This window comes from Larimichthys crocea, chromosome XII (genome assembly GCF_000972845.2).
Source record: "Larimichthys crocea isolate SSNF chromosome XII, L_crocea_2.0, whole genome shotgun sequence".
NCBI lineage: Eukaryota > Metazoa > Chordata > Actinopteri > Sciaenidae > Larimichthys > Larimichthys crocea.
Genome location: NC_040022.1, coordinates 27,470,522 through 27,494,571, shown reverse-complemented (window position 1 = coordinate 27,494,571; position 24,050 = coordinate 27,470,522). Strand labels below are relative to the sequence as shown.

Genomic DNA, 24,050 nt, shown 5'->3' with positions numbered 1-24,050 from the left:
ACATGTGTTGCCTGTTATAAGGCCTTTTAATGACAACTATAAAAATAAAAATTATGGCTTCCATATACCAAATGAGTTGAATTATATACACTTCTGACAACATATCTAAGATCAACATCCTGCAGAATTCTTTCTCTTTGAAACCTAAAACTTAAGAAAATGCCCATCTTTGGAAGAAAAACATATACTCCGCATAACTAATGTCTATCTGTTGAGATTTTCATATAAAACTAAAATGGTAAAATGGTAAAATGTGAAATAATACCTCAAAATCAAAATGTGCCTATAATATCTGAAAACTTATTTAAACATCCTTGAAATATTCACATATGAATTCCATGCATCTTCATCTTGTAAAATAAAATAAGCAAACAAAAACCTAAATAACCGAAATGATTTGATACTTAAGATTCATGTTTTATCATTTAATACCTACAAAACACAGAACTTGTGATTACACACAGGCCATTTTGAGAAATCCTTACTACTCAATGTTGTACTACAACACTATGATAGAATTAAAACAGGCCTACATATTGATCAAATTATAAACATGTGCATCCAGACATTTTGGCTTCATCCTCAGTTCTTATCGCACAATTAATGTCAACCAAATCAAAATCTCCTTTTTCTTTTGAACATTTACAGACAGTTTGGAATTCTGTTACTGTGATAAACTTCAGTTGTTTCTGGATCACTGTGATTTGATCATTTCATCCAGACTGTTAATCGCTTCTTGTTTACTGTAGTTTTTCTGCCTATGAAGGATGTTTCCTTTGCCATGGAATTTTAATTTATAGTGCCCTTCAAGCTGCGTTTGAAATCGACATACAAACCATTTCCAGTATGTCAACTTAGACTCATCAGGAGTAATCTTCCATGAAGCAAACTTCTCTCCAGCTTTTTGATACTCTTTATAAGGATAACTTGAATCATGATGGTGGAAATGTTTATCACTTGCAACTAATGTTGTGCAGAAATCGATGACCAGTTCATCTGTGTCTCTCTTGTGCCATCCTTTAATCCCAGAAGGGCGATGAAAAGGCACATTGTGTTTGTCAGGGAGGTGATCTTTGACAGTGTTGGTACAAACAGCTGCACAGAATGGACAGGTTTCCCAGCAGCAGTTACACAGCTGATTGATGAGGATCTGATCCGGCTGCAGCCTGAATTCATTCATCTTATCTAATGGGAGGCTGCTGAGCTCCTTCATAATGCATTCAAGTCCTTTCTCTATCTCTTCTTTAAGAAAGTCAAATTTGTTTATGTCATTGAAATTTTCAAAAGAAATGGTGTCAAATTTTAGCACATCTGTTAGTGAACTGGAAAATTTCTCTACCCACTTTTTCAGTTGTTTCTCGTTTTGTTGTTTTTCTTCTTCTTCTTTTTCTCCTCTCTGAGTTTTGACTTCCTCTGTTGCAGCAAATAAAGCTTGACTCACACGTCGTTTGATGTCTTCAACATTTTTCTTGAGTATTTTCTGTGCTTTATTTTTGTTCTTTGTGAAGATGTATTTCTTTACTTCCTCTTTGATAAAGGTCTCTACTTGCTGTCTTGGGCGTTGGATGTAGGTGATAAAACCATCAAAGTCCTCTTTCTCTGCCAGTGACTTCAAGACATGTTTCTCCAAGTTCAGCCGGTTACCACTGAATGCTGGACATCTGCACCTCATCTCTTCAGCAAGATCAATGGCAGTCTTGTTACAGACAGCCTCAGCAGTGGGACTCTTCAGTTTCTCACAGATCAGTTCTCCAAGCACAACAGCAGATGAGTTTCCTTTGCAGAAGCTTCTGAAAATGTTGTAATAATGCATTTTCTTGTTCTCTAAATAAGTGTGAGCATCATTCTTCATTTTGAATTTCTTGTGGGACTCTGAAAGCCAACTCCCTACTTTGTCAAAAACATACAGTAAGAGATCAACTGTGAACTCCTTCTTCAGAGCATATTTCCACTGTGATTCAAATTCTGTCACTTTTTCTTTTACATTTTTGAACACTTCTTGTAAGTAAGTTGAACTGTAGCCTCTTGTAGCTACAGGTTTGCTCTTTATTAAATCCAGGGAATGTTCTTCAACATTATGAATAAGGGATCTGATCAGTTGCTGTTCCCCATGTGGCATATGTTTTGTTCCTGAACCAAATCCTAAATGCTCTTTAACTGCACTGACCCAACGTTCTGGTCTTGTGAAGGATACGTAATGGATGTAATCACCAAGCTCTGATATGTTTTTGTAGTTGCCATTATTTTTTGATTCAGCTATAAGAGACCATTCAAAACCAAGATCTTGAAGGATAGTTGACTGATCTTCTTCCAAGTTAATATCCTCAATAGGCTTTATACTTGCAGTTATTTCTTTAACACACACTTTCCAGACAGAGTTGAACTGTTTTTTCAGTTCCTCTTCATCTCTTGCCTTGTCTTTTAACTGATGAGCGAGCTCTTTACTCTTTTGCAGCAGCTTGTTCTCAAACTCTGTCTTCTTGTCATCAAGCTTTTTACAAGCACTCCTCTGCTGGATAACTTCATCCAGTTTTCTTTTAACTCCTCTCACTTGTTCATCATGAAACTCTTTGATTTTGTTTTCAAATCGGCCTTTCCACTGGACCAACATTTCTTTATCTCTGCCATCAAAGTAAGCTGTCATATCCTTTTTAATTTCTTCATATGTTTTGCTCATTTTGTCATTAAGATAACTGAGCTCAACCATGTCAAGTTTTCCATTTTCAATTTCGGTATGAAGCTGGTTTTCAATGGTCAACATGTTGCTCCTCAGGGTCCAGGTCCAGTTCCCATACTGGATCTCAAGTTTTCTGTACACTGCAATTTCAAGTGTGTTTTTGAAACTGAAAACAAAGTTTTCATTCAACAGGGCATTCCACATATCATGAATTTTGCTTTTGAACTGTGAGAGAGTAATCCCAGCTGACTGTGAAGCTTTAGAGAGGATGAAGTTCTTCAGGTCCTGGACGCTGTCGGTATAACCTGGATTTGGAGGAGCCATAGGTGGACTTCCCTCCCATAGCTGGGCAAAGTATTTCACATCTGTTTGCACGTCAAATGCAATGACATCACTGAAGCACTCAGCATCACAAACCTCTTCTGTTGCAGCTAGTCGGGCCATCTTGTCCAGTTTTTCTTGCAGGCGTCTCTTTCCATCCATGTTTTTCTCTGCAGCTGCAACATCTGTAACATTTTGGTGAACAAACACACAACTTGGAGAAAGTTTGACTTTCTTCATCCTCATGAAAGCCTGAACAACAATTTGCAGAACATCTTGCATGTCAGCTGGATTCTCTCCAAAGATGTTGATCAATGTCATGTTTCCCAGACCAACAACAAATGTTGCCAGTTCATTGTCATGGTGAAGACTGGTATCTACCAACTCAAGAGCACGCAGTCCTTCAGTGTCGACCACTAGAACATAGTCAAACTGAAAGTCTGTCTTGATCTCCTCTGACACTTTGATCAGTTGCATGAAGGCACCCTTGGTGCACCTGCCAGCACTCACTGCAAACTGTAACCCAAACATGGCATTCAGCATAGTTGATTTTCCACTGCTTTGTACGCCTAAAACTGACAAAACAAAAACTTTCTTGTCGCCCAGTTTCTTGATGACTTCATCTAAAAGACTAGAGATCCATATTAAAGGCACATGACCTGCATCTCCATCCATCAGCTCCATTGGATGTCCTGAGATCATCAGCTCTGCAGCCAGCTCTGGATATTTAACCCAGTCAGTCTGTCTCCTCTTTCTTTGTTTCTGCAGAGATTTGTGGGCTTCATAGATTTGTCCCATTTCTCTAAAGATGTGCTCCAAACCAAACGTTGCTGACTGTAGTTTTGCTGATATTTGATCAAACTCAATTTGCTTGCTTTCTAACTGATCAGATTTGTCATGCTTCTTCTTCAAAGTCAAGACCTCAGACCACTTTTTATCATAGCTTTGAAGAATTGTAGAGAGATCGCCTGTGGAGAGGGCATCTATTAAGATCTGAATCCACTTGACAAAATACTTTTTGTCTGTTGACTTTAAAGATGAGAGGCTTTCAGTGAACAACTTCATCAGTTTACTGCAGGAAGCTTTCTGTTGATTTTGTCGTATCTTCAATAGTTCCTGTTGCTTTTGACATTTCTCCTTCTCAATGTGTCCTTTGAGGTGATACAGTTCTTTGTTTATTCTGCTCCATTCATGCCACAATTTGCCTTGACAAGGAAGACATGTATCTTTGATCTTTGAAACATCCTTCCACTGAAACAAATCTACTATTTTCATAGCAGCAGATTTTCCAGTTTGGCAGGCTGTGTCTTTTTCATCCACTTTGATTCCAGGGACATCAGCCATGGTTTCAAGCTTGAAGGAGTCATGTGGTCCAGACAAAATGTTGCTCATGATTCTTTTCAGTTCTTCAGAAACATCTGATTGGCTTTTGTCTTTTAGGCCCAGTTTGTATTTTCCCTTTTTCATCTGAACTGTATCACAGTCATCATCAGCAATGAGAATAATGAGAGGCTTCGAAGACTTTAAATGTTTTGAGATAACTGTAATACTTTCATGGCCTTTTTCCAGAGTTGGTACAAGAACAACATTAACTGAAGATTTTTCAGTCAGTATATCACGTTGTTTTTCAATCAACAGAGCATCACCATGAAGATTACAGAAGGCAACACAGTCAGTGAAAGCATCATTGGGTTTTCCTGAAGGGCAGTACCAGGCAATCTCTACAACTCCATCCATCAAATGACGAGACTTGGTGCTACCTGGGCGGTTTCTGTGGAAGAAGGTGTTGTGACGGTCGTTGATCAAAGTGTTCATCAGCTGAGATTTAGACAGAGATAATGAACCCAGGCGGAGAAATGACACCATGGGTGTCTCAGCTTTGCAGATGGGCATACTCTTCATGGTAACAATGTTTGAATCGTCTTCATTTTTAGCTATCTTCCATGTTTTTTTTATTTGTCTGAATGTCCACAGAGGACACTCAACATCCATAGTGACTGGGTCAGGAACAAGCAAAGGTAAGGCGTACTGACATTGTGATAGCTTTGTAATCATGTTCTGCTTTAAAAAGCTGTCTGAGCAGTGAAATACTGCCATTTGAACGTCCATTGGATGCACATGATTCTGTTTTGACTGATCACATTCTACACTGGTGCTATATAGAGCATCTAAGTCGCTGCCATCTGTCTCATCATCGTCAAACACTGGAACAGGATTTGACAGGCTCACTTCAGGACTGTCTTGTCTTACAGGAATATATCTGGCTCTGTAGTCTAACATCATCAACCTCTGAAGAAAAGTATGAGCTAGATCTTTCTCACATGTGCCATGGTCCAGTTTCAGAGGTGGACCAATTTTAAGAAACTCTGCTGGTGTGAACTTCTGTTGATGTTTGTCTTGAAGGTGAAGTCTACCAAACAGTTTTTCAGTTTCTCTTTCATGTTGTTTCTTCTTGTTGATCTCTTCAGAAATCTTCACTGACTGCTGTAAATAAGTAAATGAAAATGTACTGTATGTAGGACATTATAACATCATGATGAGATATGTCATTACATTTTTTAGGATTTTTTTTTTGTGTAGCCAAACAACAATTTAATAATTTATTACATTATACACTTTATATATGTCACAACTGTACAAGGGATTCTGATTTGGTAAAACATTTTCATTTAACCTTTTAGGAGTCAGATTTGGTACATATACATTGAGGGACAGAGTAATGACCATTAATAACAGGGTTATTGAATAAGTCTGCTTAATGAAATTACTTATGTGAGAATTTGTAATTAAAACAAATGGTCTCTGCATTTGAGGACAAAGATCTTCAAAAAGGTATATATTTCATAATATATGACACAAGTATAATTTTTTCTACTCCTTTTTGAACATGTATGATGTGTGCGGTGTGTCTGTGCGTGTGTGTCTGTGTGGTCAAGTTTTTAAACTTGAATATTTGAAAGAGGACAACAGTAAAAATAGGTGTCATTAAAAAGTTGAGTTTTGGTCCTGTCTCCATGTTTGTTTTGTGACTTCCTGTTTTATTTTGGAAATTAACTCTCCTCTTGTTTCAGGTCACTTTTCCTTCCTCATGTGTTACCAGTCTGATTGTCTTCCCTGATCCCTGATTGTGTCCACCTGTTCCCCATTTCCCGCCATGTGTTTATAGTCTGCGTCTCCGTTTGTCCTGTGCCAGTGTGTCAAGTCCATTGTCCTGATCACCAGCTCTCTCATCAAAGTCAAGTCTGAATATCACTCATAGTCTAGTTTTTTTGTTGTTTTCATCTAGTTCCTCGAAAGAGTGATTTTTTGTTGGCCCTGCCTTTTTGTAGTTAATCTTGTAGTCTAGGTTTTTGTTGTTTTCTTCTAGTTCCTCGTAAGAGTTATTATTTGTTGGCTCTGCCTTTTTGTAGTTCTAGTTTGTGCTTGTGATCATCCCTCATCGTGAGGCGCTTTTTGTTTTCCCAGTGTACGAAATAAATTCATCTGCTTCATCCTGTACTCTGTGTTCGAGTCCTCTGCTTTGAGTTACCCTGTTGTCAGTAATACTTTATTGCAAAAAATTGTTTTAATATATTATTACATTATTGGCTCCAGTCATTATATTAAGGTTTTTTTTTATACCCAGTTAATAAAGTAATAACTCATTGCATTATGCACAAAAGTTATTATGATATTAGTTCAGAATTGTTGTTACATTAAGAATGGAAAAATTGTTACTGGCAGTTATTACATTAACGGTTGCTATAAGCTCCCATCTTTTGTTCAATGTACAGTTGTGACATACATAAGATGTATAATGTGTACTAGGTAATCATGTACAATAGAAAAAAATAGGAAGCATAAAATAAATAAATAAAAATCTCACCTTTGCTTCTGTTTCAGCTGCACTGTCCTCCGGCTCATCTACTGCAGAGTAATGTGACAACAAGATGATTTCAGGATCAAACATGAAATAATTTTGTTGTTGGTCTATAAAACACCTGGAGTACAAACACTGACACTCCTCTGGGGCTCTAAGCTCACTGTCCAGACAGCCTAGATAATGAACTGAGCTAACATTGACTAACAGCAGCTGTAGTTCACAGCAGTTTACTTTACTGTGAGGTTAGGTTGATTTCAACTGCAGTCGTCTCCATCTCGTCTGCTGCTGGGCAATAATAAAAGTACATTGCACGGTTGAATTAAGTAATCATCTTATGTTCATTATATTTACTAATTTTTAGGTGATTTTATTAGGGTTCAAAGGGAAACGATATCACCCCTTCAGACCAGCTTCTAAATTCTCCACTATGTTCACCAGCCGCTATCACAGCTTCTCACTGTCTGAGCACATAGTGTATAGTTTACAGTGTACAATGGGTTTTTAAAGCTTTTTAGCTGGAAACAGCTGCTGTGACCAACAACATGCGTGTAGCAGCCACTATCCTTTAAAAAAGGCCACTAAGAGGCTGAGGAGTCTCGTACTGTGGTGTCAAAGTCCAAAGACAAAATACACAGTCACGTCGGCTAAGACTTATGTTTAACAACTAAAGAGTAACAGCAAACTTAAATTGGTATAATGTGACAGACTGAAGGAGATGAAACTTTATAATGTGATGTACCAAATAATAATTCAAAAGAGGAGATAAGCAATGAGATGGTCAACAGAAAATATTGACAATTCTCATTGAGACTATGTCATCCTCTCAAAACCAAAATAGAAATTTACAGACAAGACATCTAAGCAATGAGCTCTTTGCAGGTTTATTACTATTGCAGCAGATTTGATCTGTCCACATTATCTTATAAGCAGTCAACTGTGAATACCAACATTAAAATCTCACCTGTTTGATTTTGCTGAAACTCTGAGGTATCGACCAATTCTTCTTCATTGGATTCATCATCCAGATGTTCTTCCTGCTCTTTATTTTCATCACAAGTCAGTCCACTGTAGCAGTGTGGATCATTTTCAGAGACCATGACATCTATTTTTTCAAACAGAGCTATTATCTCTGTTTCATCCATCATACTTCTTGTACATGTGTGGTATCTTTTTTCATCAAAACTGCTGTTGGCTTTCAGGTCTGTCAATGCACTTTCACATTTTTCATCTGACTCATGAGTCACAACTGTCATTAAATAGGAAAGTGATCCTTTCCCAAAAGCTTTTTCTAACCACTGCAGTCCTGAACTGTAATGGCTGTTATGCAGACCATTTGTTAACAGTAAGAGAAAGGCGTGAATTCCCTTATTTAATGGGAATGTGTCAGTGTCAATGTTTTGTAGACCAAGCATGTTAATGACAGAGATGTGCCGACCACATAAATCATACAGTTTAGATGAAAACTGTCCCACATGTACTTGTTTTTCATGGTCAAGTAAAATATTTTTTGATCCAATCTCAATGGACTTTGTGTCACCAATTAACACAAGTGTGAGTTCAGGAATCACTGAAACAAAATACATGCAGAATAATATCAATAAGACACACCACAGTTAAAGTGAAGTAGAGTTGTCTACATTATATTATGTTACATTAAATATAACAAATTAAATCTAATAATTCTTCTTTACCGTCTGTTGAAGAGTCTTCCAGTGTTTCACTCTCCTCTGCTGACTCTTCACTACTTTCGTTGCTGCTTTTGTTGACCTCCATGACTCCTGTTGAAGTGTCGGTTTTAGTTAGATGGATTCCCCTTTTTGACAGCTTTTGAAACTTAATTGAAATATAATATATACAATTACAGTTAAATTCTTAACTTGTTAAAATGTTACCTTTCTCATTGGTCACAGAAGGTGCTACAGACTTGATTTCAGACTCTCTTCCTGCTGATGTGCTTTTATCATTGTTGTCCACAGATTCAGCCTCACCAGGTTCATTCACTGGATCACACTAAGAAAACACGTGATTTTAGACCAACTGAGATTAAAATAGTCTGTTTTAGAGGTGTCGGGGCCAGGAAACATCAAGATAAACACACTAAATGAGGATCAACAAACACAGTGACACACCAATTCACTAAATAATATCACATAAAATGAGAGCAAGGTGAATTAATGTACACTCACCAAATGCAAATACAATCGGAATAAAGTGAAAATATAATAAACTGTTTTTAACTCAGATTATAATGTCAAGCATTCATGCTGTGAAAAAACAGTGTTACTAATGAACCAATGTGAAATGCTGTTCAGTCAGTTTGAAAGTGAAAGTAGAAATGATAATGACGCACTTTCTAAAAAAATATAACCTTGTTATAACTTCTTCCTCTTGATTTATGCACTGTTAGTTGTATGTATATTTAGAATGTGTGACACAGGTTTTAAAATAAAAGAGAAATATTAAAAATGTGCACAACACTGCAGTGAATGACAGAGTGACAGTGTGATCCCAATCTGGTTTTGAGAAGAAAAGAACGAAGAGCAAAGAAGTAAAACAGACTGTGACATTAAGTGTACTGGATTACTATAAGAGCATGTGTGCACTGCACTGTAAGCAAACAAACTGAATAAAACCTTTTTCACACATGTTTACATGTATGTCAAATTACCTGTCTGTATGAAAGTTACCAAATCAGAATCAAAGAGGCTAAAGGAGAAAAATCATATTGTGAAACTGAGGTGTTTCTATTGAGTCAAGCCTATGCGAATAGAAACTTTGTATGAACTCACCTTTGTCTTGTGTTTCTTGAGTTCTGCCAGAGATCCTGCCAGTCTCTGTTCTGCATATAGAAATCAGAGGATTATAACCTTTGCCTTGAGGTGTGTCCATCACAAACCCCTCCCACTTGCTCTGATCAAGTTTGGTGTGATGTGATAGGTATCATGTTCTGTACAGATCAACATAATGAATCTAAATCACTGAGGGGAAATATTTCAGAGGAAGTATGACTGCCCAAACTCATTATTTTCCCTAAATCATGTGATTTTAGAATTATGTTCAGCTTCTAGTGGGAAGAGTTTGATGTTTCTTGCCTAAACCAAACTTCTGTCAACGCTGAAATATAGTAAAACAAAGGTTGGCATTTAATGTGAACCACAGTGCTGTAGTACTCGAGATTGGTCCTGGTCTCGAGATCAGAAGTCAGGCATCTGTGTCACAACTGTCATAATTGTTCCTAGGTCTGCTACATTATATTATGATACACAGTAACCTTTGATTCCCAATGAAACGGTCTGCACTGCACTGATGTGAACCACAGTGTTGTAGTACTTGAGATCGGTCTTGGTCTCGAGGCCGGCCTCAAAACCACTTCTTGAAGGTCTCAGACTTGTCTCGGAATCAATTGCATTTTTATTCGGTCTTGTCTTTGCCTTGGACAAAGAGGACTCAGGATTTTTTAAAAGTCTGTGTAAAGTAAGAATAAATATGTGTTGTCAGACCAAAGAAGAAATTTTATTTTGATTTTTTTATGTATTATGTTATGTGCTTATGTTACAGTGTTTTTAAGATTGCTTAAGTACAATTTTGAAAAAAGTGCTCGTCAAATTACTACACTCATTTCACACATTAATAGCAGAACACCTCAGATCTTTTAGAAAATGAAACACATACAAACAATATTAATAAGAACAAAAACCCAGTTTTGTCAGCAAATGGCAGACACATGGTTCATAAGTTCTGACAATAGTTACACACTTTTGTACCTAAAAGTATTTTGCTTTCCTTTTTATTTGTCCACGTCGTCTTCCAGGTCTATCTCTAGCTATTCCTACTGCAATGTTGCCTTGCACTTTGGTTGAAGACAGGTACACTCACCCATTTAGAGTGCTTACACCTGATTGGTGAGTTTACACCTAAGTCATGATTGCCATCCTTGATTAATTGGTTGGTGTGTACTGTATTTCAAAATACACTAAAGCAAATTGTGAATTATTTTTCATATTATCAGAAAATAGTAATAAATAAATAATAATAATTTTTTTTTAATTTGGGCCTAAATAACACTGCTTATCTGTAACAAAACAGCTTTAATGTTTTAAAAAATGAAAGCAAAAAAAAAAAAAATCATAAAATGTCTTGTCTGTTGTAAATCAGGCCTTTATTACATCAGTCATATCATTTTAGAAAAACATTAACTAATACTGATGAAAGTTCAACAAGCAATAAACATGTTACTTCATGTGACCTCAGATGAATACACATTAAATTATTTTACAATGTACAGAGGTTTCATCACAAGTGTTATAAGATTCTCAAATCCCAGGTTCATCTTTATTTATGCAAATTCCATTTTGTTGTTGAGCATCGTGATGTAGTGAGAGATTATGTACAGTGTGAAAACAAAATAGAAAAAATCAAAAATCCATTCAAAATCCATTGTTCTGAAGTGTTACTGAATTGTATAATTTATGCAAGACAAACTAACTTTATTCACTTTTGTGTTATTTATGAAACAAAAAAGCCATAATTAATAGTTTGCTTTGACAATAATGATTCTAAATCAGTAACTCATATATTTAAAATAGTTTAAATAATCTGTATAAAATCATGGCAGAAACATAGTGCAGAGAGAAAAAAGGTCCAGGGCTAAGATCAGTATCACACAAACCGTCCTGTATAAAGTGAATACAGACCAGGATCAGGTGGTTGATCAAAGAAACCCTGACATAGATGCACGTGATAAGAGGAAGAATGTTTCTGTTGAGAAACAACAGAAACACACAATGTTCAGCCTCTCTGACTTAAAATGACACCAGCACTCACATCGCTGGAAGTTTCTGCTGTCTGTCAGAAAAAGTTTCAACATCTAGACTTTGATTTCTTCCTCCTCCTCAGAAAAGGCATATGGTGTTTTGTGGTTGTGGGAAAGAGCAGGAGAGGTGGTGCTGTTGCTCATCCTCGTTCCCTTTGTGAAGGACCCTCCACCATAATGACGGGACAGCACGTCAGCTGCCCTCTGGAACCTTTCTGCCTCCATTGCAGGCTCCGCTCTCTGAGGAGACCCAGTGGACACATCTGGTGTGCTCGGGGACCTCCTCTCTTCCTCTTGCTCTGTCCAGTTAGAGCTACAAGAGCGCCCCCTGTTGTTCACGTTCCTGTTGAATGATCCACTACCCATGGAAGAGCTTGGTGAAGTCACAGCAGGGCTTTGCACAGGCGTCTCTGTCAGAGAGTTGTCATCATCTTCTTCCTCTTCCTCTTTATCCTGTTCCTCACCTGCTGCCTGGCTGTGATTGGACATCTGAAGGCAGCTGGGGTTGTCAAACATGCTTAGTACCTCAGTCATTAAGGAAGGGCCAAGATCTAGAGTAAAGGAGGTGAGGGAGTCCGAGCGTGTCAATGTTATGCCACCACTGTCTGGCAGAGATCCTTTCCGAACATCTCCACCTTGATACTGTCTGTCAATGCGAGAGAGGCGGGGCAGAGTGACAAATCCAGACTGCAGCCCTGAAGACAGACAAAATATAAAAAGAAAACATCTCTTTGTAAATATGTAAACAACAGCATGAACTCCAAACAGAACTGACAGTATGCTATTTTCATGATTTGAACAGTGTTTATGCTTTGAACTTAACTTGTAAATCAGATTATTACATCTATATGTGTTCATAGAGTTTCTCTTTGAGAGGAAGGAAATAATATGGCGCCTTTAAAGTTTGAAAATGAGTTACTGTAAGTGTAGCAATTACAATCTTTCCCCATAGGGTGGCAGTATATAACAAGCCAGAAACCCACTCACTGCTGAGACTTCCCTGAGTTTCTGTCCTGGACAGACTTCATGTTATAAACTGTCAGAACAGAAGGGGATGCAGGAGCGGTGTGGGAAGATAGAAGAACAGGAGACATAGAGATATAAATGGGAAGTGCCTGGAAAAAGTAGAAATTGTCATGGTGCTTCATGATGGGAGACCCTGATGTAGACCACAAGCTGAAACACGTTGGTCTGAAACCAGAAGTCGCTGCTTATCTTCTACAGTCCAGTACAGAGTGAGTGATGCTCAGTTGATAAAGGTTTGTTAATAAAAACACAGGAATTATATTTACTTTGAAATTATGTATTTTTCTGTGTAATATTGGAATCAATTTTTGTCTAATTATATCTAGTTTTGGAAGACTGGAATTGACTTTAATTTTTAAGACTGATTAAGGCCGTGTAACAAACTCTGACTAACAGCTGACTGCGAGAAAAAATGACATGGGTGGCAAACTGAGATGACAAAATCATGACAAAAGGTCCCCATCATCCTTCACCTCACTGACTCTCTATGTCTGCTCCACATCACTCCGTTTGGTCAAATTCTTTATGAACTGAGTAAGACTTCTGGAGATAGAAAGGGGGTTTCCAGTCCAGCCAGAGCTGCTGCCTGATAAGCTCTGATTGGTTAGCAGATACGATGAATGGCGTGTTTATGCTGTGCGTTCAAGCAGTGACACACGCACACAGAGATGACAGGAAATGCCCACTAAGTATCTTTCGTTCTCCCAAACCAGCTGTGAGTGTGTGTTCGTGTTTGTGTTTATAGGCCTAATTGTGTACAGGTGTTGCCTAGGCGATTCCAGATGACTCAGAAGAAGCCCGCTTGTTTGCCGGTTACTTGGAGGAATGCAGGCGACGATGTTGAAAGGGAGAGGACAACCTCAGCCTCTCTGTTTGTGTGTTCACTGACATTTATAGTTCTGTTTGCGCCAAGTCAGCTCACCGGCTCTTTATGCTGTTTGGTCTGCTGGAGAGTGAATAGTGAGAACAGAAACTGTAATGATATAGTGCACCACCAGTTTTTTTTTTTTCCTAATTCACGGTGACTAATTCAGTGCTGCTCTACCACTTGGCTTTAGCCCATAACTAGGTCAATGATCATTCTGTCTGGATTGCAGGACATTTTAGGAGTTTTTCACTTCTGGATTTACTGTAATCTAAAGACAACAACCAAAAAGAGAAAGTACTGGAACCACAGAGTCATGTTCTGTTCTCCAGACTACTCATTTTTATAATAAATAATTTTAAAGTAACATCCAGAAACCAGTTGTTTGAATTGTTTTGCTGGAGCATGTCTGTTTTCCCAGTTGATGGCTTTCTTTTTCCCCCACATAACATATATACATTATGTTAATTTAACACATTAGTTTGCAAATTTGCATATGTGACTTCTGTTGCAAAATGAACAAGGATCACTTGTATCAAATAGAGAGAAAGATTTGTTTCTCTACTTTAAAAAAAACAACAACTTAAAATCTCTTTAAACACAAAAACTTGGCAGAGAAAAGCTGAAGTAAATCAACCCTGCGTGTCAGTGGAAAATGTGTGTGGAAAAACAATGCCAAATTATGCTTTCTTTTATAGATTTAGCCTAGAATAATCATCACAGGCATATTATAGAAGCCACACAATTTGAAAAATGACATAAATAAGACTGTTCATTTCACTTTTTTCTGTAAACGCTTGGGTCAGTCACACTTGAGAAATAGTCGATTGTTGACTTTCATTCCCAGATTGTCAAATACCAATACCAAAGTGGCTCGAAGGAAACCACACAACCCTACCGGTGGTGTTTGCACTGGGAAAGAGAGTCAACCATTAGCTACCTTTCTCCAGTATGACTGACCACACCTTTAACTGTGCAGTTTTACTGACATATATATGTCTGTGTTAGATGTAGATGACATTTGTGCACACACACACAGTTGAAGTTGCTGTGAATGAATCTGTACCACTATAGCTGTTCTGTTTTACACAAACCCCATCACATGCTGGAAGTGATTATCTCTATTATCTCACCATATGTGCAGAGGGAGTCATCTGTTGAGCTGATGGAGCTGGGGAACAGCACCCTCTGTAGGCACCCATTGGGGGAGTCCATGTTCAGCTGGGGCAGAGAGATGGCATTCTTGATGATGGGTGAAATGTCTGGTGGCGGAGATGACAAGTCACGGGAGCCCGCTCGTGGCCGTGGCACAGAGTTCTTCCGCACATGCCGAAAGGTGCGTGTGAAGAATCCAGTTGTCTTGGAGCTGTTTGCCGAGTCCGGACTTCCCGGCTCCCTGGTGCCCCCATAATTGCTAAGGAAGGAAGTGTCACCAAACACATCCCCACCACGGCCAACATGCATAGTATGTCGGAAATCACCCATCGGCGGACTGATCATATCCACGGAGAGTTCACTCTTGAAACGACGTTTCCCCTGAGAGCCAGATACAAGGCCCTTAATCCCTGGCAGTTTTCCCAGACTCATGGTGGCAGAAAAGTTGTGTGATTTCCCTTTAATTTGAATTTGAGTGTCTGAGCTCTGATTACATGTCAGTCAAGTTTAAACTCCAGTTTTTGGTCCACTGTAAAACCAGAGAGAAAAAGAAAATTTAAATAGCAAGACAGTGCGAACAGAAAACACAAATATGTGGTTGTTCAGTTAGCAGAGAATGTGTGTATAATCCATTCTCTACACGACCAAGGCCAACTATTCATCCACTGTCTGCCCACGGGTTCCCATTCAGATCTACACTGAAAGATGGCAGTGTGGACGTGGAGTCACTCAAGTCACCATCAACATCTGCTCTCTCTCTCTCCCCTTCTCATGCACATCCTGTCCTGCTGCTGCACATCTGTCCAAAATGACCAAACAATTAACTCACTTCTTCTACACAGCAGCTTTCAGTAATGACAAAGTAACAAAGAAGATGAATTACAAGGTCAGGATTTGTTTTCTCTTCTTGCTTACGTGGTTGGAGAATTTGGCGCTCAGATTTGAGTCAGTGAATGATAGTTTTGCAACTGCAACTTTCAACTGGTTCATGTGACAAAAGTAGACACAGACTGATCTCACCCAATATATATATATATATATATATATATATATATATATATCTTTTTAGACTTGGAGAACTAACTTGTTTTGCTTGCAACACTAAGAGGATCACCTCACCAAAAGTATTTGTAATTTAACCAAACCTAGTAAAAGAAGATTTTAAGTGGCAGAATTGTAAAGACAAAATGAGACTGGGCACCACTACACCTGATAAAATGTATAAATCATTTTGTTTTTGTAATGTAATTGAATTGGGTAACTTCACAGGCCCATTTTCACCAGACAGTGGTGCCATTTCTCACTAATACTTTCAGTTTAGCAATGAGCTACAAGGATTAGTATCTGAGTTTAAGTCTGAGTTGTTACTCAGTTCTCAAGCAGCAGTCGTCATCCCTTCATTTACTGATTAGTCATCTTAATCTACATGTCTCCTACCTCCTCCTTTCAGCTTCAGGAACCTTCAGTAACTTTATAAAATCCTGCACTTTTAAAGAAAAACACACCCGAATATCAAAAAGCAGCAAAACTTTGTTACTTACTGCCAGTGAGTCCTTTTTGCTTGTGTGTTCAATCGATTCCGACTTCGGAGAAGATCTTATGTGTCTCATCCACTAAGCTGTTCTGCGTTTGTTTTCCTCAAACTCCAAGCAGAGAGAGAGAGCGGGTGGTCCACTGCCATGCACCGTCTCCCCCTAAAGAGGTTTATCCATGTGTGGCACCACACTGTCCATGGGACATCCTGTCACCAGGCTTGTCGCCCCACTTCTTTGTCCACTGTTCCCTGGTCCCTCTGCACCCAAGACCCCAGCACTTCTGAGAGGTTTATCAGAGCAAACGAAGGAGGAGGGTGATGCTTTCTTGAAAAGGGCAATAAAGTAAGGCGCCGTAATCCAGCCACTGTTTTGTCTGCATCATCCTGGAAGAAAGATAAGGCTCCTTCAGGATTGTCCGTGCACTGGATTAACCGCTAATCCCTTCTGTCTTCCCTCCCTCTCTGACTCCCTCACTTGCTCTCTGCCTTCTCCAATCCACTTAGTCTTCCGATGGTGTCGGGGTAGGGGGGCTTCTGTGTTTTCATTCAGTTCACTTAAGGCCAGCTAAAAGAATAGACAGGGAGAAAGGGAGAGAAATGTGAGTTACACACTGGACCAAAGACTAAAGTAGAAGCATTCAGGCGCACATAAATGTGTCAGGCAACTGAAACTTGGTCTGACTGATGCTGGGAATGTTTTTCTCTCTCTCTGTGTTGCCTGTGGAGTCAGCAGGTTCTCAAGAATTTCTTAAGAGACTGAGTTTGACAAAACCTGACACCTCCACCCAGAACTTTGTGTATTTTGTGTACTTTCTAAGTCTGACTCATATGATTAATATTCATTTCAGCACTTCATTATTCTCTCCTGAGTCAACAGCAGCTTTTACACGTTTATACACTTTATAATTATATATATATTTTTTAGAAAGATGTGTCGATCCACACTAAATCCCCAATTAATTTGACAATCAAGTGATTATTTACAGTAAGTTATTTATCAAGCTCAAATGCTAAACATTTGCTGGTTCCAGAGGATTCTCTCCTTTTCTCTGTTTTTTTATCATCTGGCTTTGAAAGAAAATGCAATTCGAAGGCCTTGAACTGAGAAATCGTTTTGTTTTTTTTTACTTTTTCTTGACACTTTATAGACAACAACTGATCACTTTATTGGGAAGAAATTTGACAGACTAATCGATCATAAAAAAACAAAGTTAGTTGCAGTTTATTTTATGGCTGTTTATGGATAGGTAGTGATGTTCCTAATGTGATATTTATGTTGGAGGGAATCCATTTGACTCCGTGAAAAATAAATTACAGTTTAATGTGATGTGATGCTGAGTTTCCAGGTCTATCTAAGAGATTTATACACACATTAATACCAGAAATCCACTACTCCGGAGATATAAATTTCTCCTACAACCCCCACAGGTTCTGTGTATCTGTTTTTCTGGATACGCTACCTTCTTCCTGTCTGCTGAAGAAATGACTCCAGGGCAAAGGGAGTTCTGATAAGCTCCGAACACGTGACCTCTGCAAACCGCAGCCAGCGTTGGATTAATGTCACAGGATCCACTTGCCAATGTTGCTGCCAGGCTAATCTGGACCTGTTTTATAACAACTTGACCAAGGTGGTGGTGCTACTTTTGCTGGGCAGTGGCCTGGGATAAGATTACCTTCCCTAAATCTTTATCTAATCCCAGTTTTTCACGGGGGCAAATGTTTAAAGGTGGTCATCACAGACGGCATTCACTGAGAAATAGGGAATATGGTGAAAGCATGGGTGTGACAGAAGGAGAAATCAACTTAGGAGAGTGACCATTCATAATGAGGAGGGGAGGTTGGATTTTAGCTGTTGCCTGATCCCACAGCTCAGTAACATTTAGCTTAAGGGAGCGATTAGGGCCTGTGGGGCACGAGAAGGTGAGAGACAGATAAACATTAGCAAGGGAGACAAACGTGCACTGTCTGTGTCAACACCAAGTTTGGATAAAATCAAACATCAGAAACTGCTTCATGATGAACAGTTTCTCTCTCATCTGTCCATGTTTGGTGCTGCATATCAGTGACTAGTGACTTAATTTAGCGTGTTTTCTCCTGCTTCCATGGATGCCAATTTCTCTTATATCAGCCTTTTATATGGTTTTCCCCTTCCTTCGTGGTTTTGTGGGAGTAAACACAAATGAACTCAGATATCTTTGTGTACTATAAAGTGTAAGTGTAAGAATTCACTTTGGGAACTATATTCAGAAAACTGACTTCATTAGGAACACACAGAAAGACATTTATATCTCCTAAACGTGTAATTTATCCATAAATTGTACCTGCAGATGTCCATAAACAAGCCTGTTTTGCATGAGCTGCCTGACTGATTGCAGAGACAGACAAGGGGGGTTGGAGAGTGTAATGGGAACTGCATGCAATGGGGAAAGCAGACCGGACGCCATCTATTACGTGCCATCAAATAAAGAATCTGAGGGCGCTGATGAAAAACACATTTTTACCTCCTGTCGTTGTGTGTGTTTTCCCTTCCGGACTTCTATTTTAATGTCTTAATTCAATAAATCTGGCTGTCTTGTATCTCCCTGTTTGTCAAACATGTTTCCCTTCACTGTCATTCTCCCTGCTGCAGGCAGATTTACTGTGTTAGTCAAACATCTGGTATCACACAACCTCAAATTGCAGAAAAGAGCTCTGATGACATGTGAATCATCCCAGACGCTCAGAAAGAGATTGATTTGTGCACTTGTACTGCACATGGGCCTACACATTTACGCACACAAGGCTGTGTCGCAGTGGGTCATCTCTGAGGCTGCTTCCTCCACTGGACCGGAGGGCCATGGTTCTTTTACAGCACAGCACCAGCAAACTGTGGTTGAGGTCAGAACACCCTGACCATTACGCATGGCTCCAAAATACAACATGCACTCAGTTTACAAGGATCCACTGCTGCAACGTGGCAATCCACTCCAAGGCCTTATGGAGAGGTGTGTGTGTATGTATCTTTGCACTGCATAGGTGTCTTGACTGCAGTGATAGCTAACTGTGACGATGTGACATATGCGTCATATCTGACAATTGCAATTTGTAAATGAACTTCCTGTTCAGTGTCACACCTTCCTTAATGCAAGACTGAAATAACTCACAAGAAAAGACGTTTGAGATAAGAATTCACCACGCATTAGTCCTCCTCGACTGCAGTTCAATGGCTTCTTTTACAGCACACAAGGACTTCAAAGAAAACAGAACAAAACAGCGAGGACGCTAAACCAAATGAATCTTTATGACTGATCGTTCACTAAGTTGCATTAATGGGCAGCAGTACACAGGAGAAATGAGGCCAAGCAACAGAGAAGTGCAAACACATCTCATTCCATTTCAATAGCCACGCTGAACAAAGAGTAGAAGGAAATGTTGCCTCTCCAAACTTCCACATAGCAAGCACAAACAGAGAGGCACAGTTAAAGTGGCCGTTTAAAGGATCAAAAGTCTTGTTTAAGTCTGTGCAGCAGGGTAAACTCAATGACATGGGCCTCCACTTCCACCTTGAGTGCTCACTCTGTCACAGGTTTTTTTCCATTTGATCCTATTTTTATATCCCAATGTCGTGATCTTCACCTCTCAAAAACATAATATTATCTAGCTGCGTTTGTGGTTTACCATCACAATCATATAAAACATATCGTGGTCCTTTGCAGAACATCCGCTACACAAATCCACACTTCAAATCACACAGCAAACCCATTATTATGCTCATATATATTTAGTTTGCTGTTCCGGTTCTTGCTTGCTGTTCTCCAGACAACACAGATGTCAGTGTCCACACTGCTGCAGAGCGTAGGTCACTTCAGCAGGCAGATTTTGGATGATTGAAGGGCGGTCTCTCTAACCGTGACGCCACCTCCTTGACAGCCTGCCAACCCACTGATCTGAGATCTGGCACGGCTGTAGGACAGTTGTTCTGCGGTTCCACTGCAGAAGCATAGTGACCAATTGATTTTGATTGTTTCCACCAAACATAGTCGAAATCCATCAGTTAGAGACAAGCTGCAGTTCATGATGCGCTGCAGGATGTAAGGCAAGTAACATGACACATAATACAGGGCTTCATATTTCAATGGCAGGTTCTATCAGTATACGGCCTAAAACACAAATCATCACTGAACTAATGGGAAGTGATGTCGTAGAAGAGGATGTACAGAAGGCAGAGCAAAGTGTTTGCACTGATGAAAGAGGATTTTAAAGTCACTGTCTCTGATGCAGAGGATTGTCCTGTTAGTCCATTCATGTTTCAAGTTGGTTTTCTTATTATCAGGATTTTTGAGACTTTTCCTCTTGAGTTATTAAACTGAATAAAGACTCAATCTTTTGACTGATGCTCCTGCAATCTGGAGACAGATTTGGACTCTTTGGAGTTCTTGAAATGTTTTATTTATGTCTATATAACGGTGGTTATTAAAACTGCGATCAAGCTTTTCCACGAGTACAGACGTTGTCAAATTCATAAGCAGTTGACCACAGAGACACACAGTGCGTGACAACAACGTGTTTATCAGACGCATTTTGGTTTAAGAGTGCAAAAGATGGTCCGAGGTAGCTGAGGATTAAATTTAGACTGTGCAGAAACTTACAGTAACTCTCGCTGTGTCACTCGGACATTGGTTATTCCCAGTACACATTACACAACAAAGTACAAACTCCGAGTTTTAGAGCGATCTTACCTGAAAATGAAGTCGGAGCAGTATTTTTCGCAGAGAGAAAACTTCACCATCTCTCCTCTCTGTCACCTTCCTCGGTTTGCGGTCTTCACCGTACGTTTCCGCTTGGACGTGAACTTTGCATCAGTGCAGTGTAGTGGTGCAGCGGCTCTGCGCTGCTGCTGACAAGTGGACTGGGAGGAGATGGAGAGGAGGAGGAGGAGGAGGAGGAGGAGGAGGTGGGTAAACTCCAGAATTACTAAATATAGATTATAGACAGAGGCTATTGAATGAAGCCCTAATGCAGAGAAAGAATTAAATGATGTTCCTGATGTGCACTGTAGTCTACTGTGTGTGTGCGTGTGTGTGTGTGTGTGTCATCTTCAAGCATAAGTAAACTTTGAAATAAAAAATAAAATTAAAAAACACCTGGAATTTGACCTTATAAGGAGTTCCTAACAGGTTTTTGCAACATAACGGACTGTGACACTCAACAATATATCAAATCATGTAAACTTTTAAAACAAACCTTTCAAGACACATGCAAAAGATTTTAAAAAAGCAAAAAAAGAGGAAAAGGAAAAACAGAATACAACAACACAAGTACACAATGTTAGTCTGAGGTCATCAAAGGAGCCAGTGCGATGAAGGAAGACACAGCAAAGGCTGCAATAATAAACCACTGTGACTATCCCCACACTGTCCTGTCAGTGCTCGTGCTTCTGGCTAAATATGGCTATGTATATGTGCATGTTTACAATTTCTGAATTTTTTCAGCATGTCTGTGTGTGTCTGTGTGTGTCTGTGTGTGTGTGTGTGTGTGTGTGTGTGTGTGTGTGTGTGTGTGTGAGGAGCTTGAACTCATCACGTCTTAAGCTTGGATCCTTTCTGTCAGGCTTTGCCTTAGACAAATGTTTGACATGTGAACCGACTTTAAAACGAAGACAGGCTGCAATGATATTTAATCAAACACATGAGATACTCGGCGAACACAACAAAACACACACAGAAATCATCCCTGACCTTTACACAGCTCTGTAAACATGATCACTTAAGTGACCCCACAGGTGTCATCAGCCTTTCTTCTGTCTGTGACCCCTCTTCACTTCACTCTTCACAAAAATAACATCATCATCACCAACTTTCAGTCGGGCAACAATAAATTGCATATGTGTGAGACTGACCCTGTTCTGCTTTGTGGAAAGCTTACAGCAGGCAATAAGTCAATCTTCTACCCTTCACAGATTTATGAATGAGATTGGTTATTTGGTTTAAATGATCAGATGTTTGAATGCTGCCTCAGTTTGACATACATGCTCTCAGTGTGTGTATGTGATGTTTGGGGATCTAAAACAGAAATACAAGCTCAGATACAAAGACTGGTAAGTGCTTAAGTTGAGTTCATCACGTCAGTACACAGTACTTTCATCTGGACACCAGACTGAGACACCTGTAGCTAATAAAAAAAGGCCAGAAAATGTAGGGACTTGACCAAAATGTAATAAAATATCCTCTCTGAAATCAATGCAACTTGACCAAAATGTAATAAAATATCCTCTCTGAAATCAATGCATCAGTGCAACAGAAGCTCAAATGTCCATTTTACAACCTAGAAAGTAATATCCCATGACATGTGAGGGAAAAAAGTGGAAACCTGGGATTAAAGAGAAAAGCATGCAGGGTGGACACATGAGAGGAGGCAGATGAGAAGGCTCTGAGCAAGGGGAGAGGGGAGGTGAGCAAAGAGAAGGACATGTGAAAGGAGGTGGGGTGGGTTTGAGAGCAGACATGAGGAGGGGGGAATCATCTTGGCTGTGAATCTGTGAGGACGAGCTGAGCGGCTCCTGTTGACAACAGCTGCAAAGTATCAGACGCTCTCTGATGAGCAGTGAATGTGAGGGCGAGGAAGAGAAAGCCAAAGGAGCGATAAAAAAAAGGGAGAGAGCAATGACATGACATCCAACACCATAAACTATCATGTTGAAAATGTCATCTCCGTCAAACATTGTGTCAAATGGTGTTTTAATCTTTATTGTGTACATTTCAGTTATAGTAGGGATGCAGAGAAGTGTCAGACAGATATAACGGGAGAAGCAGATATCCACCATGGATAAAAGAGGACAAAGCTCATGGGCATGGAAGGAGGAAAGAAAATGCGGTAGGGAGGAAAGACTGCTAGTCAAACAGGATGAGAAGTCTCTGAGACAGAAAAACAGTTTTCACAGGAAATGACTTTCTCACAAATCAGAGAGGCGGCCAAGAACTTTTAACTCTTTTCAGACACTGAAACCCGTTTAGTATTCAACAGCTCACTCCTGTCACTCAGACAGAGAGATTCATCCAGTAAAAACACCTTTACACAGGTCAGGTATCAATGACAGATGTGTGAAGATGATTCCACTTCACCCAGGTTATCACTCTCCATGGTCTGGATATATTTTTTAGTTTTATTGTGAAACTGGCTCCTGTTCTGGTGGACAGATCAAGGTTAGACTCCCGTTGTCATAAATCCCAGATGTACATTTGGAGAACATTGCTCAGGAAGTGGGACTGTTCGGTTGAAGTCAGGGGGATAGTAGTGTGATGAGGTTGATATATGGAGGGTTGAGTTAAGGGGTACATAAAAGACGTTGACCCCTGTGTCTTTGTTTGGATTGCGCTCCTGTTTCCGTGGATTCTGACCTGCCAGGAAGCCGAGTGTTGGCTCAGAGACAATAGAGCATTGTAATATCAGTCCTCAGTGCTTTCTAGGCTACAAAAAAAACAAAACAGATGCGAACACACACAGACGCATACTAAAATACTTAAAAGTGGCTGTTCACCTTCATTTTTAGAAATCTGGTCTAAATTTAGGAGCCAGATGTTTTTGAGAAAAGGTCCAGAACAGAACAGAACATGGCACAGAGGTCATCTCTCTATCTGTGGAGTATCAAATATTCACCTTCTGTTTTGTAGGAAAACATTCACAGAAACATCCATGAAACACAGTCCACTTCTCAGCTACTGATGTTCAAATACACTGAATTTATCGCTTTCTTTTTTTCAAGCTATTGATTTTCTTTTGACGTTTGGCGCTCATGAAAAATACAGTATTTAACAGTGT

General features: G+C 39.4%; 2 protein-coding genes and 1 long non-coding RNA gene across 3 annotated transcripts; all 3 read right to left on the bottom strand.

Annotated features, from left to right (window-relative positions):
* Positions 1-6: 6 nt before the first annotated feature.
* Positions 7-6,947, bottom strand: LOC109141919 (interferon-induced very large GTPase 1-like). Its single transcript, XM_027285037.1, has 2 exons — positions 6,864-6,947; positions 7-5,482 (listed from the first exon to the last, which is right to left on the bottom strand). The coding sequence occupies exons 1-2, from the start codon at positions 6,945-6,947 to the stop codon at positions 695-697; spliced, it is 4,872 nt and encodes a 1,623-aa protein (XP_027140838.1). The 3' UTR covers positions 7-694.
* A 1,096-nt stretch (positions 6,948-8,043) lies between these two features.
* LOC109142208 (uncharacterized) lies at positions 8,044-9,767 on the bottom strand. The gene is made up of 4 exons (XR_003463412.1): positions 9,650-9,767; positions 8,753-8,870; positions 8,552-8,638; positions 8,044-8,427 (listed from the first exon to the last, which is right to left on the bottom strand). It is a non-coding gene; the product is annotated as an uncharacterized LOC109142208 (long non-coding RNA).
* A 1,233-nt stretch (positions 9,768-11,000) lies between these two features.
* On the bottom strand, positions 11,001-21,162 carry cdc42ep1b (CDC42 effector protein (Rho GTPase binding) 1b). Its single transcript, XM_019278226.2, has 4 exons — positions 20,972-21,162; positions 16,261-16,818; positions 14,698-15,248; positions 11,001-12,368 (listed from the first exon to the last, which is right to left on the bottom strand). The coding sequence occupies exons 3-4, from the start codon at positions 15,149-15,151 to the stop codon at positions 11,728-11,730; spliced, it is 1,095 nt and encodes a 364-aa protein (XP_019133771.2). The 5' UTR covers positions 15,152-15,248; positions 16,261-16,818; positions 20,972-21,162; the 3' UTR covers positions 11,001-11,727.
* Between the last annotated feature and the right edge of the window lie 2,888 nt (positions 21,163-24,050).

Excerpts from the sequence above, each read along its gene's own strand:
- LOC109141919 (XM_027285037.1), bottom strand. The coding sequence starts at position 6,947 with ATGTTTGATCCTGAAATCATCTTGTTGTCACATTACTCTGCAGTAGAT. Across the intron at positions 5,483-6,863 it reads CAGCTGAAACAGAAGCAAAG|CAGTCAGTGAAGATTTCTGA; the intron begins GTGAGATTTTTA and ends ACTTATTTACAG.
- cdc42ep1b (XM_019278226.2), bottom strand. The coding sequence starts at position 15,151 with ATGAGTCTGGGAAAACTGCCAGGGATTAAGGGCCTTGTATCTGGCTCT. Across the intron at positions 12,369-14,697 it reads TGACTCCCTCTGCACATATG|GGCTGCAGTCTGGATTTGTC; the intron begins GTGAGATAATAG and ends GTCTGTCTTCAG.